The following is a 16,410-nucleotide window of genomic DNA, read 5'->3' as shown; positions in this document are numbered from 1 at the left end:
AGGAAACCAGGCTGTGGAAATCTGATCCGGTCAGAGTCCCTCCAGCACCAGAGATACAGGTCAGGAATTCAGTGAGCACCAGATACTGCCATCACCCTGACCTAAGTGTATCTCTGTTGGGCAAGGTGCTTACGAACAAATCTTTCCAAAAAACATAGGTGAACTATTCTGGTTTTACTAATAACTTTATTTAAATAAGACACAGGAACTTCTATACTGAAAAAATACAAAACAAAAGCCACACATTTCCTTGTGTAAAGCCATATTGTATGGTAACTCGAATACTGTTCAGCGCAGTGGCTAGAATTAAACAGTACAACTATGTACAAAATTTAAACAATTTCTGACAAATTTCTACAGCTGGATGTAGGATACATTTGAGCTCAACAACTTCTGGGAAATTTACATGGCAAAGCATAAGCTTTAACACATTTGGTTCGGAACTTTAATATATGCTAAGAACAAATGTACAACACAATTAATATTTAGTTTCTCATGAGAAAATAAAAGCACATGTCACTATAAATATCGTACATCAGATTTCATCACCAAAAAAGCATTCAGTCCATCTTTCAGAAATTGATATTGATACTATTGCATCTTATTTGGACAAAAGCAGAGCATAAGATCAATACATTATGTAATGCTAAACCAGATATCAGAAGTTAATGGAGCTCATATTTATCTTACAGAATAATTTTCTCCCTTTAACCATAATCTACAAAATATAGTATTTTCATCAAGGCCTGAGATTATTAGGGTTAAAGGTGTCTGCTGCTGAAGAGATTGTTTTAAAAGGTTCCCCTGTGAAAATGGCAAAAGTAAACTGAGTCCTTTTCCATGACAGTCTCCTACAATATAACACTGACTAATTTAAAGGAGCCAGAATGCACCTTCAGGAGAGAATATTACTGCAAACTTTGGTGGAAAGAAGATAATTGGAATCATGAAAAAATAATACACAAAATACATACACACACAAACATATACATATATATATATACCATTTCTAAAAAAAAAAAAAATCAATGGTGTTGCTTTCTTCTTTATCACTTCTTCTTTCTTCACCCTCCTTAGGAAATAAAACAAAGAAATCCCGAGGAATGACTGAAAGGAACTGAAACGTTCCTATAACTGTAGGCACCTATTCCCCTAACTGTTAAGAAAACTGTGCCATATACTGTAGTAGGTACAGATGAAACAACTCTGTGTTTTACTGAACTGAAGCAATGGAATAAAAATACAAAAACCTCCCTCTGCTTTAGGATACTCTCTTTGTGCCGCAGAAAACAAAGTCTGAGAGCTGGGCTCTTCCACTGACCACTCAAGAGTATCTAGGGCTCTCTTCACACTGTTGAGAATTCGGGTCAAGTCTGTGAGTTCAAGACTGCTTACTTGGGTATAGGCTTTACTTTGCACATCCAAAATACTACCAGAACTATCCATGATATTGTGAGGAGAGACGCAATGAGGCAGCTGTGAGCGACCGCCATGTAAGTCACCAAAGAACCTGCTTCCTAATGTGCACAGCATCTGAGACCCGCATACTCTCTCTCCACACAAATGCGACTCGCACACCTCAAGTGCTTGAGGAAAACAATTAACCAAAAGCGTGTCAGTTTTCAACCTGCAAATTAAAGCATTTCCAAAAGTGAAACTGAACACTAATATGCCTTTAGCTAAAACAATGACATTTCATGACCCTGATGGGCAACATAAACAAGAAATCTCCACCATCCCCTGGGAAAGTTCACTTGTTTGGAAATCAAACCTAGACTTTCTTGTTTTTAAATCCCATTACACACAATTGGAATGTTTACATACAGCCTGGTATCAGACGCTTTATTTGCAACATTAGAACAGTCATTAACTGAGCAACACCTGAACTTGTTTAAAAAAAAAAAAAGCCACATCTACACACGTTGAAACAGTGGATTCAACAGTTGTGTTACTTGTAACCGCATGACAAAAGTGATGTCAGACACCACAGATTTGCTGGTTCTCCTCATGTTCACCCATGTCCAGGATTATTGTTCTCCTAGGGTTGAATGCACTTCTTATTCTAAGAATGTGGAATGTAATGAGGAAAGGGAAATGCAGAAAATAAGGAAAGGCAAAAGAGTGATGTTCCCTCTTTAGCTTTTTAGCTGTGAAATATTTAATATCCCAATATGATATACATTCCAAGTTACCTGAGTTTAGACTTCAACTGAAGTACCTGAAGCTAGGCCATAGGGTGGGCACTGTGCAACTGTTGTGGCCATTTATTTATTTATTTTTTTGCATTGTATGTATTACAGAAGTTAGAAACAAACACCTGGATCAATTGTAAACATAATCCTGAAGTACAGTATTTTCCATAGGACAAAACACAGCAAGACATTTTTCTATTTAGACAGGCAACTTTTTGATATAGAGCTTATTTATACTGAAGAATTTGGAACAAAACACAGGACACACTACTACTCTGTCAAACATACTATGAAATGCATAGTCTCCACTTAAAATGCTGAATGACACACACATTTTGCAAGCATTACTGCTTTCCACAAAAACTGCTGAATAGGAGTTCCGTCCCTGCCAAGATCAGTGTCAAGAGATACTTTATGATGCTGATAAGTATTCTGTTGGTGGTGGTGGTGTTCAAAAAGTTTGTCACTCCATGCAGATAAGATGTCTGAGGTCTAGTTCCTAATCCATGAAGGTAGGGTAGAGGCCAGCTCCCCCTTCACTTTAGATGATCACATAGTTCTGAGCAGAGATGTGTTCCTCACCCTGCAGTTCCTGCAGGAGCTGCTGCTGGGACGGCTGTTGGACGGAGGCCTCCGTGGCGCCCACGGAGCTGGTGTCGTCAGTAAGGGATGTAAAGGAAACCCGGGAGGAGAGCTGCTCGACGGTCAGAGTGGCCAGAGCCGAGCTCTGGCCAGAGTTAGGAGAGTTCTTGAGCATCAGGTCGGAGGCAGGTAAGAGAGGGCCTAGAAGTTTTACAGGACAGAAAGCTGATCCGGTTGGGATGAAATTAACCTTGTTTTTGTCAGGACATGAAAAGAGAGGGGCTGAGATAGGCTGACGAGACCTAAAACCGTAAGACAAAATGACATTTATAATCACCAACAACTTCCAAACTTTCTCACTTAGCTGGAGTTCTCTACAACAGCTACAATGCGAATGGCAGGGAATGAGTTAAGTGTACACAGAGGGGTAAACATCTTCCATAGCACAAGTCAGCTGGCAGACTACGGATGTGCACAGCACTGAGTGAATTTTGACACCAAAGGATCTTCAAAAGGACTGGGCAAATTTTTTCTAAGATCATTAGTTTGCTTTCAATCATTTAGGAAGATGGAAAACCTCCTATGTTATAGCTGAAGATTATGCAAGGTTAGAACGACCTTTTCTGTTAAGAAAAAGTGCAATGGGAGAGGGATGACCTAATCCTATATTTGGTTTAAAGCATTTCCTCCTTTTTCTGCATTGCTATACATCTACCAACAGACCAGAAAATTTCTCAAAGAGCCGGTCACAGCCCAGCGGAGCAGGGTCCTGAAGCCTTTCCTCCCCTCCTACTCCCAGAACTTAGCCATCAACTCCTGCAAGACCAGTCTCTGTCCCCTTCCAGGTTGCAAGAGTACAGCAGCCTTCTCCAGGCACTTGCACTGGGACAAAGGGATGAGTGAGTCTAAGAGCCACAGAGTCTTTTTTTTTTTTTTTTTTTTTGAGCTACTCTGCCAACTATTCACAGCATGAACCTCTTCTTTAATTTCTAATTTAATGCGTACTGAAAATTCAAAAAGAAAAAAAAATCTGTCTCCATTAAATGAATACACATGCTAGATAGCGTCTACAGGGAGACATGTTAGTTTCCTTCTGGTTTGGGGCATCACTATCGTTAAGGCCAGCCACACATGGATATTTGCCGCTAAACTCCTTGTTAGCCATCTAAATCAACAGAGGTTTTGAGAGGAAAATTCTTAGTGATCAAAAATAGATATTTTAGGTAGTAAGGATGAATTTCCAAGTTTCTGTATTAAGTTTATGTATTTCCAGCATACAGACTCCAATGCTACACTAAGATCCCTTCTGCTTATTCAATTTTCTTTTTATAATTTGGTTTTGAGACACGTTATCAGCTGGATGGAGTAGTTGATTCATCTGTAATCAACTGGTCTCAGTAAAAAAAGCTTTACAGCTTTGCAGATCCCAGCTGATAGAAAAGACATTACTTACGCCATTTCCTCAAAGACCTTCACTCGCTCACATCCCTCTGGGGGCTCCCGTTTGAACATGTAGCTGTTGTTTGGTTTGGGAGATGAAGCGTACTTGGGTAACGGTGAGCTACTCCCACTGTCTGTAAATTTAAAGCAGTTATATTAACTAGTGATTGAAAGCTCTTTTAAATTAAATTTGATTTCCAAACAAGCAGCCTTTTGCACAGTTTATCCACTATGGCCCCTCTGCTTCCACCACAGAGCTTCCTTTTTTGCAGAGCTATTACTGACACCCTTGTGTAGTACGTTTCTTAGAAATAAAAGATGCGATGCAACAGTTATCTGCCATACCACAGAAAATAAAAGGAGGATATCTCGGTCCAGAAACTGCATTTTGAATAAAGCAGCGCTATCATCTTGAAAACAATTACAGCAGTATTTCAAAATGTAGATGAATGGGGCAATATATATAAATCATGCAAAAGAAATATAAGAGGTTATAACACAGGGTTCTCTAGGTTTTCTCACTGTCCAACCGGTTTAATTAAAAATTTTAGCATGTGGAGTAATCTTCATTACAAAGTTTCTTAGCAGAAATATTACTTTTACTTTCATTACACCATGAACAGACGTATACAGGGGGAAAACAGGTTTGTAACACATAATATCTTTTTCCCTCAGCCCATCATGAGAAATGGAATTTACTCAGAAATTTGCCTTGAAAATGTCTACTTAAAATAGTTTTTCCAGCAGTTTGTATTTTTGCTATTAGAAGCATGAGGAATCTAAAAGCATCTCTACCTAATATGTTTTCTTCATATTTTTGACCAAAAAAAGAAATGGTCTATTCATGAAAAGTCATAAAACCTATATGTAATTTCTCCCTTTCCTACCTGGCAAAGGATTTTGGAAAATCAAATCCACCAAAATGTGTCATTATCTTTGTAAGATGCCAAGTTGTAAAGTCAGTAATGTACCTGTATAAATACAATAGTCCCATTTAAACAAATTCTGACTTAATGCAAACCAATTCTCACTGCTAAAATATGAAGCACATGATCTATTGAGATGTATTATTTTCATGTATATTTTGAAAGATGGCTTTGGTGTCATAATTAAGGTTGTCACAATTTTGATAAGTTGCTTTGGATTAGGCTACAGAACACAGCACCACATTCAGAATCTGAGTAACAGGGATGTTTTCATCATTATTAATGAACTACAATACATGCTTAGTAGACTCTTGAGGCACACTTAGTTGTATTTGGTAAGTGAGTCAAAGAGCACCTAGATTAGTCTTGGGAATGGAGATGTGTGCTTATATTTGCATATGGCTGTATCTTGGGCTGGGAAATCATTGCCTACAAAATAAAAAGGCCACACAATTGGGAAACCTTAGAAAACCACCCCTTCTCCATCACTACTGTTACATATGTTCCTGCAGATTACACACTGTCTGTTGGAAGGAATTAGGTCTTAGAATTAAGTTCCGTTTCTTCACATGTCATTCAGATTTAAAGATTTTCTCAGAGTAGATACTCATCTTATAGTATTTAAACAAATGGAAGGCAGGAGGAAGGATATAATTTTCTTTCTTAGGTGAATGCAAAACCTCATTAACCTGGCTAGAGTCTGAGTTTGCTGCCCTCTACTTGAGCTGGGCAAGACCAGAAAGATTGGTCTACAATCAAAACGTGGTGAGAACGAGACCTTGAGCTTGGTGTAATACAAAAACACAGCCTGACCCTGCTTTATGATCCAGGCAGCAAGCAGCCCTGTGGAGATGGTATGTGATGTCTCCGTGGAGGTTCTTGCTGGTGATGGTATTCTCCAAGGAGGGCACAAATGGCCTGAAACCCTGGGCTCTAATGGTTGTGAGAAGACTTTTTCTTGCTGTCAGCGGGAGTGTGGCCATGTCAGCAGTCAAGGACTCACCCCATCAGCATGTAAGAAAAGTCACCTCGGCCACTGCTACAGTCTTTTGGGCTCTACTGCTTACTACGTCACCAGGTCTGCTGCTTGATTTCTCTCATGACTTTATTAATGACTTCAAGGGACATTCCCAGAATTGAAAGCTAGACAGGAGCTGGACAATGTATAAAACTGATTATCTTCCTATTAACAATTTACAATAAATTAAATAGTTTTATTCCTAATTTTTTTTAAATTTCAGAAGCTTATAGTTTTAGTTTTACCTACTTAAACATTCTTTTTTTAAAATAGTTTTTTTAAAGTTTATTCATTTATTTTGAGAGAGAGAGAGAGGGAGGGAGGGACAGAGAGAGAGAGAATCCCAAGCAGGCTCTGCACTGGCAGCACAGAGCCTTACACAGAGCTTGAACTTACGAAGTGTGAGTTCATGACCTGAGCCGAAACCAAGAGTGGGACACTTAACTGACTGAGCCACCCAGGTGCCCCACTTAAACATTCTTGTTCTAGTTTAGGGGAGAAGGGGTGGTTAATGTTAAACAAAAAATAAATAAATATATTGCTATCCTAGAATAGATCGTATTTGGTACTATTATATCTCCTTGCCTTTTCAATTAAAAAGTTGAGGTTTTTTTGTTGTTGCTGTTGAACTATATATATAACATTTATTTGAATTTTTGGTGGTCTGGAAAAATAAAGCTTGAAAGGAGAATTAAAACTATTTAGAAAAAAATTTTTTCTAATGTTTATGCATTTTTGAGACACAGAGAGAGACAGAGTGAGTGGGGGGGAGGGGCTGGGGGGAGGGGCAGAGACAGAGGGAGACACAGAATCCCAAGCAGGCTCCAGGCTTCAAGCTATCAGCACAGAGCCTGACGTGGGGCTCAAACTCACAAGCTGTGAGATCAGGACCTGAGCTAAAGTTGGACGCTTAACTGACTGAACCACTCAGGCACTCCCCAAAATTGAAACTATTAACAGATTTGTTCAATCTGGAGTTTTGTTTTTTTTTCCCCTCAGGTGAGTATATGATCTGGTAGACAGCAAAGAGGAACAGGAAATGGAGACCCGTGGTCTGAGGTCTCAGTTCTGTCACTAGTTGTGAAACCTTAAACACAACTGCCTTTCTGAGTTTCTATATAACTAAAGAAATTATCACTCCTAACTCGAAAATTCTGTGACTTTCTTAATGGTTCTAACAAGTATTTTTTTGCTTCACAAAATGGCATGATTTAAAACCAACCCACATGAACAACCTATTCTACCCATTCCAGACTTGGGGTCTAGCTGATTCGTTTAGAACTCTGTGCCAAATTTAATAAACACATTTCAGTAACAGAACATTACAAATGTGAGGTAAACACACTTGCTCAGGAGATTCAAGATGACAGTTTCATGGTAATCTTAATTCAATCACTTTTGTTCACAAGCATGATAAATTTTCACATTCTGTCATCCCTCAGTAAAAAATAACTAGACCTGTAGTTCTCATTAAGTGTAACTTTATATTCTTATAGCCAATGTCAATTAATAAAACTAAATGTAAAAATATGATCATTTACATATTTGTCTGTATTTTAACAGTCTCATCTATCTTTATAAAGAATCACCCAACTCTGGAAATTAGTAGTATGGAAACATTTACTGGTTTGGGAAAACTTATACATGTGTACCATATTTACCATTAAAATATAAGTAGGTTGTCGAATATTTTTAATATTTGGGGAGAAGGAGAAAATTGGCTTTTACATACAAAAACAATATTTTTAAAACTACATGTACTTTGGGGCGCCTGGGTGGCTCGGTCGGTTAGGCATCCGACTTCGGCTCAGGTCATGATCTCGCGGTCCATGAGTTCGAGCCCCGCATCAGGCTGTGTGCTGACAGCTCACAGCCTGGAGCCTGTTTCGGATTCTGTGTTTCCCTCTCTCTGACCCTCCCCTGCTCATGCTCTGTCTCTCTCTGTCTCAAAAATAAATAAATGTTAAAAAAAAAAAAAAACAACTACATGTACTTTTATTGTTTAAGAGTTTTCTGAATCTCTCCTTATATATGGCCTTCATTATTTCTGGTATATTAAGTATGGCCCACAATTCCAGTATAAAAAATGATATTATACAGTTAAGACATTCTGTGGGTAGGTATGTAAAATCTTTGCCATGGTTCTTATTAGTCTTAAGTCTTTAGTTGTGCTTTATCTCTTACTATCAGATCACTATCAAGAGAAATTAGTACTAAAACAAGTAATGTAATAGCACAGTAAGTAGTCTTTAACTTTGGTTTCACATTAGACTCATCAGATGTTTCAAAAATATCAATAAATACCACTGTCCAGACCTCATCCCTAAGATATTCTGATTTAGTTAGTCTGGGGCTCTTCCCCAGCACGTGCTGCCTCATTGCTTTCTTTCTTTCTTTCTTTTTTTTTTTTTTTTGGAAAGCCCCCAAATATTTTTACAGCAGAGCCAAATTTGAGACCCAATCATGAAAAGGTCAAAGCACTGGTCTGGAGTCAGGCTGCCTGACTTCTATCAGGCCTAACACCATGACCTAGGAAAAATTTGATCCCTTTTTTGATCTGCAAAATGGGACTAATTACTGATAGGATAGCTATGAAAAATGTGTGCGAAAAGAATTAGGACAGTGCCTGAATCATATGGTCTGAATATGACCATAATAGCAGAAAGAACACACCCTTCCCTGTTCGCAAATGTAAGAAGGTGAACCATTCAGAAATTAAGTGCCTATTTTACTTTCTCTTGGCAGAAGAGGGGAACAGAAAATAATTTGTAATAGATCTGCACATTCTACTTCTATTCAGGTACTTAAAAAGAAGAGATTTTTGTGTCTGGGAGCAAGGTAGGGTGATATTTGGAGTACCAGATTCCCCAGTTTAGACTGCCTAGCATAAACCCTGCCAGTTCATAAAGTCATCCTTTAGCATATAATCTATCATCCTGAAATTAAAATCAATGGCTAAAGCATAGATTCTACAGATTCCTCTACAAAGACCTAACCAGTAGAATGTAATTCTGTCTTCACAGCGGAGGTAAGAGGCTGGGTAAGTGAGGGTAGAGTTCAACCAAAACTATATTCAATGACATATGAGGAGTGTAATTAAAAGCCAATGATGAGTTAGGTTAGAAATATGATTGACTAAATAGGACCTAAACAATTACTACTCTAGCATTAAAATTACTTCTTTTGCTTCAGGAAATGAAATTATCAGCTGTAGTGTGGTTTGATGGCCTAATGAAACTGGGAGAAACACAAAACTATATAGCCTTTCTTGGCAACAAACAATTTGGAACCAGTTGTTTGTGATTACTGATTGTATTGAAAAGGAGTTCAGTTAACTCCAAGACCAAACTGGAGACAAGTAAGGAGAAATTTTGGCTTTTACAAACAGTCTGTAAGGTTCCCCTAAAACTTCAAAGTCAACCTTTTATGAGAAGGTTACAGAATTTTAATAAAACAAGTCATCAACCACAGCTAAGATCTTCCTCAGGCTGGCATTCAACAAAGGGTAAGGAGGAATAATGACCATCAGAACCTTCGCTACTTATATTTTTGAACTTTATTTCAAATTAAGATTGTGTTTTGAATAATGGGCTTAACTTACATTCCAAATGTTTGGTCCATTAATCAAATATTTGTCATATGTGGGCAAGTGTTCTAATCACATCATTCCCTAAGTATTCATTGAATTGATATCAATTTAAAAATTAAGTAAACAATCATAGCTGTTCCTTTATTTTTGTGTACTCACAACAAGTACAATTCTTCTTCCACAAACATAATCTTGATATGCAGAATGGCACACTTTATTATTATCTCCTAATGTGACTTGGAGTCATTGATATGCTAACTAGTCACTCTGAATTTGACTATCTGACCTTGCAGTTCAAAATGAAAGCAAATCACTTTACTGAAGACAGTCTTCAAACCAGTTTATAGACTAAAATCCAGCCTCTTATACATATACATCACAATGGTCACACAGAAAAATTTCAGTTTACAGAGAATATTTTATATCTTGAAAAGTAATGTAATTAAGGATCTCAGGAAAATCATTCTGATACAATCTTTTTTGTTTATTTTCTTAAAGTAGACTTCACACCCAGCTCAGAGTCCAACACGGGGCTTAAACTCCTGACCTGGCAATCAAGACCTGAGCTGAGATCAAGAGTTGGATGCTTAACTGACTGAGCCACCCAGGTGTTCCCCATCTTAGATTTTATATTCTTGAGCTTTTTAAATAGAAATATTTCCAGGGACATCAGTTTTCAGAAAACATTTTAAAACACACTATTCATATTAAACTACTCCTGAAGTATCCTAATGAGGAAAAATAAACACTTCTAATAAAAGTTTCACTGTAATTAAAAAAAAAATTTAATGTTTACTTATCTTTGAGAGAAAGCGAGCACATGAACAGGGGAGGGCAGAGAGAGAGAGACAGAGGGCAGAATCTGAAGCAGGCTCCAGGCTCCGAGCTGTCAGCACAGAGCCTGACATGGGGCTCGAACTCACTAACTGTGAGATCATGCCCTGAGCTGAAATCAGATGCTTAACCAACTGAGCCACCCAGGCACCCCAAAGTTTCACCGTAATTTTAAATGCTCACTTAAATATTTGCTGAGCACTTAACTATGTGCAAAATAGAAGGTGGCAAAGAAAAATGCTACAAATGCTGTCTTAACGTATTAGGGAAATCTTGGTATTTACTTTCTACCCCCAATTCTTGCTAAAGAAAAATGGTATTATAGTGTCTTTAGGCACTAACCAACATGGAATCTTAAACTTATCACTGTTTCCACCTTAAAGCTTGTTCCTTCTTTGATACTCACTGCCTAATTACTAATGGTAATAATCTACCTTCTCCATCTCCCAAATTAGAACTCTGATAGAACTTGGCCTTTATCCTCCCTGACCTCGTCCATCTACCAGCCACCAGATGCTGCAGACTCCTCTTTAGTCCCTCTCCTCCAACATCTCTGCACCCCCTCAATCTCTCTCCCCTGCCCCTGTGGTTTCCCAACTGAGAGGCATAAAACAATGTGCTGACATGCAAGATTTTTAGAACATTTACACACACTTTTTACCCTTAAAAATAAGAAAGTATGCTTTACTAATACATATTTAGTTTGTGGATCGAATTAAGTACATACATAACTTAGAAATATATGAACTTATATTAATGGTATAGATCAAAAATTGCTGCAAAGGACATGTGAGAAATCAAATTTGGAGACCACGGGACTAGACTGCCAAAAATTACCTTATCTGGTCCTCCTGCTCTCTCTCCACTTCTGTACTTCCACCTGTGCTGTAGCCCTTAAAGATAAATCTGGTCGTGTCCTTTAGCTGACAAAGATCTTTACCTGGTCCTTCATTTCTCTGAGCAAGGCCTACAAGGCCCCTTATGAAATGCCGGCCTTTCTACCTCTCTACTCTCACTGCTTCTGCTCGCCACCATTCACCTCTGTGCTCTAGCCACACAGTTTCTTACTGTTCTCCACACACCAGGCCCTTTCACAGCTGATTGCCCATATAAGGCTATTCCTCCTGCAAAAGAGGCAGCAAGTAGTAGTATGAGGTTTGTAAAGAAGATCTTTGTTGTCATCTGGACTACAAAGAATTTAGGAAAGTTACTTTATTTTCTAAGCCTCAGCTTCCCCTTTCTTAAAATAATAATGTTCCTCCCTACTCACAGGATTGTGGTAACATTATAGGAGATGACAAAGGTAAAATCACCTGAGCACATTTAATCACTATTAACAATCCTAGGAGGCAGGTACCATCATTATCTGTAATTAATAGATTAAGAAATTGAGATACAAGAGAGGTTGAGTAGCTTGCCCAAGGACACATAATTACTAAGTGGCAGAGCTGGGATTCAACCAGGCTGCACCAGAGTCAGAGCTCATTACCGTTAGGCTCCCTGTCTTGCTAGGTTTTGATCTGTCTCAACTGTAGTGTCCTTGCTGGAGACAGGAGGAGGAGACAAGATGATGATCAAGTTCCTTCCAATCTAACATCCCATGCTTCTAATTAAAGTCTGAAAGCTCAGGTAATCTGAATTCTAATTAAAATCTGAAAGCTTTATTGGGCCTGACTTTTGTTAGTGTCACAAGAGACCCAGTGTAAGCAATGGCCTCTATGTGTTGGTATTTTTCCTAGAGGAACACAGAAGATAACAGGGAGAAAAAATTTAACAGATCCCCTTTTGGGGGTATCAACAGGCCTAGTTGATACCCTACTTTCTGCCCAGTCATGATCAGAATGGAAGATGATATGGATTTTAGCAGTTACTTCCTTTCCCTGAATTTCAAAAGGGAATTTGGACTTCATGGTTTCTTCCCCACCAAAGGCCTTATCACTAAATTAGCATAATCTTAGTTGTTTAGTTCTCTGTACTGTCTTTTTTTTTTGGTGGTGATCGGGGAGGGGAACATTATCACACTCTTCCCGAACATTCAAAGGCCTCATACATATAATTTAACAGCCTAAAAAAAAGATACTGATGTTCAACACAGCTAAAAAATATATCCTTAAAAAATGGACATACCATAAAGACAGGCCTTAAAGGAACACCTGAAGAAGTCTCCACTTCTTCAGTAGAGAAGCACTACTCTCTGATAACCACTACTCTATGCTGAGGATAAAGCAATGAGTAAAATAAAGTTATCTGCTCCTGCTGGAGCTTATATTCTGGTAAATAGATAACAGGAGATTAAGTGAAACATACATGCACATTTGTTAATAAATTTTGGTTTGCTTCTATTCTAGACTCTGGGTTGTAACTGCTAGAATGGAGATGTATACTTATTACTTAGTTTTCAACTATAAATAGTAACTCATCCACAGAGGGCTAGCACAGCATCTGCCATCAGTATGATTGTGAACATTTTCCTAAAGAGGGGAAAAAGGCATTTACTAGATGCTTCTTATGTGCTGTCAATGGGAATATATAAGATTTTACATGTTACCTTGAAAAAGAGAAACAGGGAAGATGACATTAGGGACAGGATTCTAGAACAGGTCAGTGTTAGCCTATGGAATAATTCTTGTGTTGTAGCTCTATACTCCTGGTCATTTTGCCAAAAGAGGTTCTTCTAGGGTAACAAGGGATCCTAGAACTATGTGGAGATAATCTTTTGATAGAGAAACAGACTCAGGATCAGAAGCAGTGATTTTAAGATGCAGTCGCTAAAAGCCGTATATCCAACCTATTTATTTTAACAATATAAAACATGAAAAGAAATGTACCACAAAATCTCAGCTGATTAAGCTCTCTAGAAGATAGAGCATTTAAGTATGTTAAGGGCAAAGGTTGAAGAAGGTTAAGCAATACAGCCCTAGACATAAACGCAAATAGAATTAAAATGTGTGTAGGAAGGAATAACATGATGTCAAAAAGAGTCTCTTTCAAAAGTCTGACTAGTGTCAGCTCTGAACCTGGAAAAGACAAGATAATACTTTATTTTTTTCTCTCCTACAACCAAGGCCTTCTCAGTCCTAACCCCCAAAGTTCAGGATTATTAATATTTATGAGTTAATCACAGTAAGAGGTAAATAGGCTTCTATGCATTGGCCTTGGGAAACTCCATCCACATAACATACGTTGTTCTTGTGGGAAAGTACAGTTTAAGTTCCAAGTAGCCAATTTGTGTACTCTTGGAATTGAACTCTCCGTACTTGGCCCGAGGAGAATGGTTCAGTTGACTTTATGATTAGAATAATCAATGTTTCCACAATATCTTGCAAAATTGCAGAATTTTATAACAACTGCCTACGCGAATTGTGCCAAAGATCAACTGTAAGTGGCAGACTGAAGTCTCGATTCTGTGGCTTGCCCAGCACCGGTTTGGCTAACAGCAAAGAATGCAGGCAGAGCTGCTAACAGCGTGTTTTGATGCTGCCATCTGTATTATATAAATCACTATTTATCTCCCTTGCATTTTGGGCATGATAATGTGAAAGAACTTAGCCTAACTCTTCGGGTATGTTCTGAGGATGTCAAGATGAGACATTCTCCACACAGTAGGAACCATGGCGGTTATTAGGCTAATTAGCCTGACAACTTTAGACATGTGACCAGGCTGCGTTCAGTCTTCAGGTCACTGGAAAAACCTAGCAAAAAAAAGAAAAAAACAAACAAAAAACCCCACCTCAAACCTGAAAATAGTTTCTTAATGGCTGGACCTTTCTCAATAGTCAGAGTGTTTTTGTCATGGCACTGCAGTCGAAATAGCCAAAGAAAAACCCAATATACTAATAATCCACTAAAATTATTTTATAGGTCTCAAATGATACATGGCTCATAGAAAAGAACATATGTTAGGAATAGGAAGAAACAATGTTAGCAAAATCAGGAAAAGGATAAGTATGCCACAGATGAGTCTTAGAAAAATAATCAGCTCACCAGCACATCTCTCATGAGCCCATGTATTCACAATGGCTCTCCCTCTCCTTTCTTGAGTATGCCTTTCCAGGTGCCTAACAATGTCTGAACTAACTATTCTATCACAGAACGAATTCTCTACAGTAAGTGCAGAATATGTAGGTACTCCCAATATATTCTAGTTGACTACAAAATTACAGCACCAATTCTGTTTTCATAGTTAATAATACAAACCTATTCAATATCTATAGCTTCCATTTTTTTTCTTTACTGGAAATCAAAGACTAATTTATGCTTTATTGCAGAAAATGCATAAGATGGAATCAGTATCTTAAAAAACAAAATTTGGACTGTACACAAAGAAGTAATGAGTCAGAGACTACTCTATAGTTTAATTGACATCAGAAACTGTAAAACTAACAACTCCCTCTTTTGTATCTTCAGTATTCTGAATGTTCTTGTATACTAGTGTATTATTTGTTTACATTACTATTATCCCATATTACACTATAAGTTTCTTAAAAACAGATTATCACATCCTATTCAACTCTATTTCTCTACTCCCTAGCGGAGCATCTGACATACATCCATGTTCAATAAATGTTTCTTAAACTAGAAGTATAAACTCAGTTGAATACATAAACCCCCATCCTCAATTCTGAAATACATGCGTGTGTGTGTATATGTATATACATGCATATATAAAAGAGACAGACGTTATTTTAATTTTTTCTTCACAAAGAGGGGAGTTGATTTGAGAACTAGAAAGTTCGCATTATAATAGAAGGTCACCTAATTTTTTCAGGGAACACTAACATCAGCTTGATCTTAATCACAAAGTAGTGCTCAAAGCTAATTATGGTAATATGTTGATAAACTATATCTTAATTCCCAAGCTGAAATAGTCTTGTAGAAAACAAAAAATGTCTAAAATGATTCCATGATTTCTACAGAGATTTTTTTTTTTAAAGTCACTATTAGCCATACCCAGCACAATTTATTGTTTACTATGGACCAATGGTTGTGCTAAGCACTTTACTATAATATCTTAATAACCCAAATAATGATAAGAGGTATGTATTATTACCCTGTTTTACTAAGAAATATTTTTTTAATTATTAGGAAAAAAATTGTTGGCCTTAGAGATGATCCGGACCAGTGTTCTCATTTTACTTTAAAACAAACAAACAAACAAAGCCACCAAGAGGAACACAAAAAACAAAACAAAACAAAAAAACATTTGTGTTAGAATAAAAATACATAGAAGAAAATATACCAAAAAAAAAAAAAGGAAAAGTCTTAGAAAAAAGGACTAACTTATCTAAGAAATGGTCAGAATTCAGACTATTATAGTATCTTGAAGAGACACCTGCATTCCCATGTTCACTGTAGCATTATTTGTAATAGCCCAAACATGAAAATAACCTAAGTGGCCATAAATGGATAAAGAAAATGCACGCACACACACACATACACACAGGAAATGTTATTCAGCCATGAAAAAGGAAATCTTACCATTTGCAACAGCATGAATGGACCTTAAGGGCATTATGGTAAGTGAAATAAGTCAGAGAAAAATAGTGTACAATCTCACTTATATGTAGAATCTTAAAAACATCAAACTTACAGAAACAGAGAGTAGGACAGTGGTTGCTAGGGGAGGAAGACATGCAAAGATGACAAACTTTCAGTTATAAGATGAATAAGTTCTGGGGATCTAAGGTACAGCATGGTGATTACAGTTAATTATACTGTACTGTATACTTCAAAGTTGCTATGAGAGTAAAACTTTAATGTTCTCACCATAACAACAACAACAAAAAAGTAGTTATGTGAGGTCAAGGATACGTTAACTAACCTTATGTG

General features: G+C 37.5%; 1 protein-coding gene across 1 annotated transcript in view; it reads right to left on the bottom strand.

The window, feature by feature from the left end:
* Positions 1-166: 166 nt before the first annotated feature.
* The window catches only part of GLCCI1 (glucocorticoid induced 1), a 108,766-nt gene continuing 92,522 nt past the window's right edge, over positions 167-16,410 (bottom strand). Inside the window, exons 8-9 of the mRNA XM_023242103.2 lie at positions 4,228-4,348; positions 167-3,076 (exon numbers count right to left, since the gene is read on the bottom strand). Coding sequence (XP_023097871.2) covers positions 2,734-3,076; positions 4,228-4,348 — 464 coding nt within the window. The 3' untranslated portion in view covers positions 167-2,733. The remainder of the gene's footprint in view (positions 3,077-4,227; positions 4,349-16,410) is intronic.

This window comes from Felis catus, chromosome A2 (genome assembly GCF_018350175.1).
Source record: "Felis catus isolate Fca126 chromosome A2, F.catus_Fca126_mat1.0, whole genome shotgun sequence".
In the NCBI taxonomy this organism is placed as follows: Eukaryota; Metazoa; Chordata; class Mammalia; order Carnivora; family Felidae; genus Felis; species Felis catus.
This window is presented reverse-complemented; position numbering and strand designations above follow the sequence as displayed.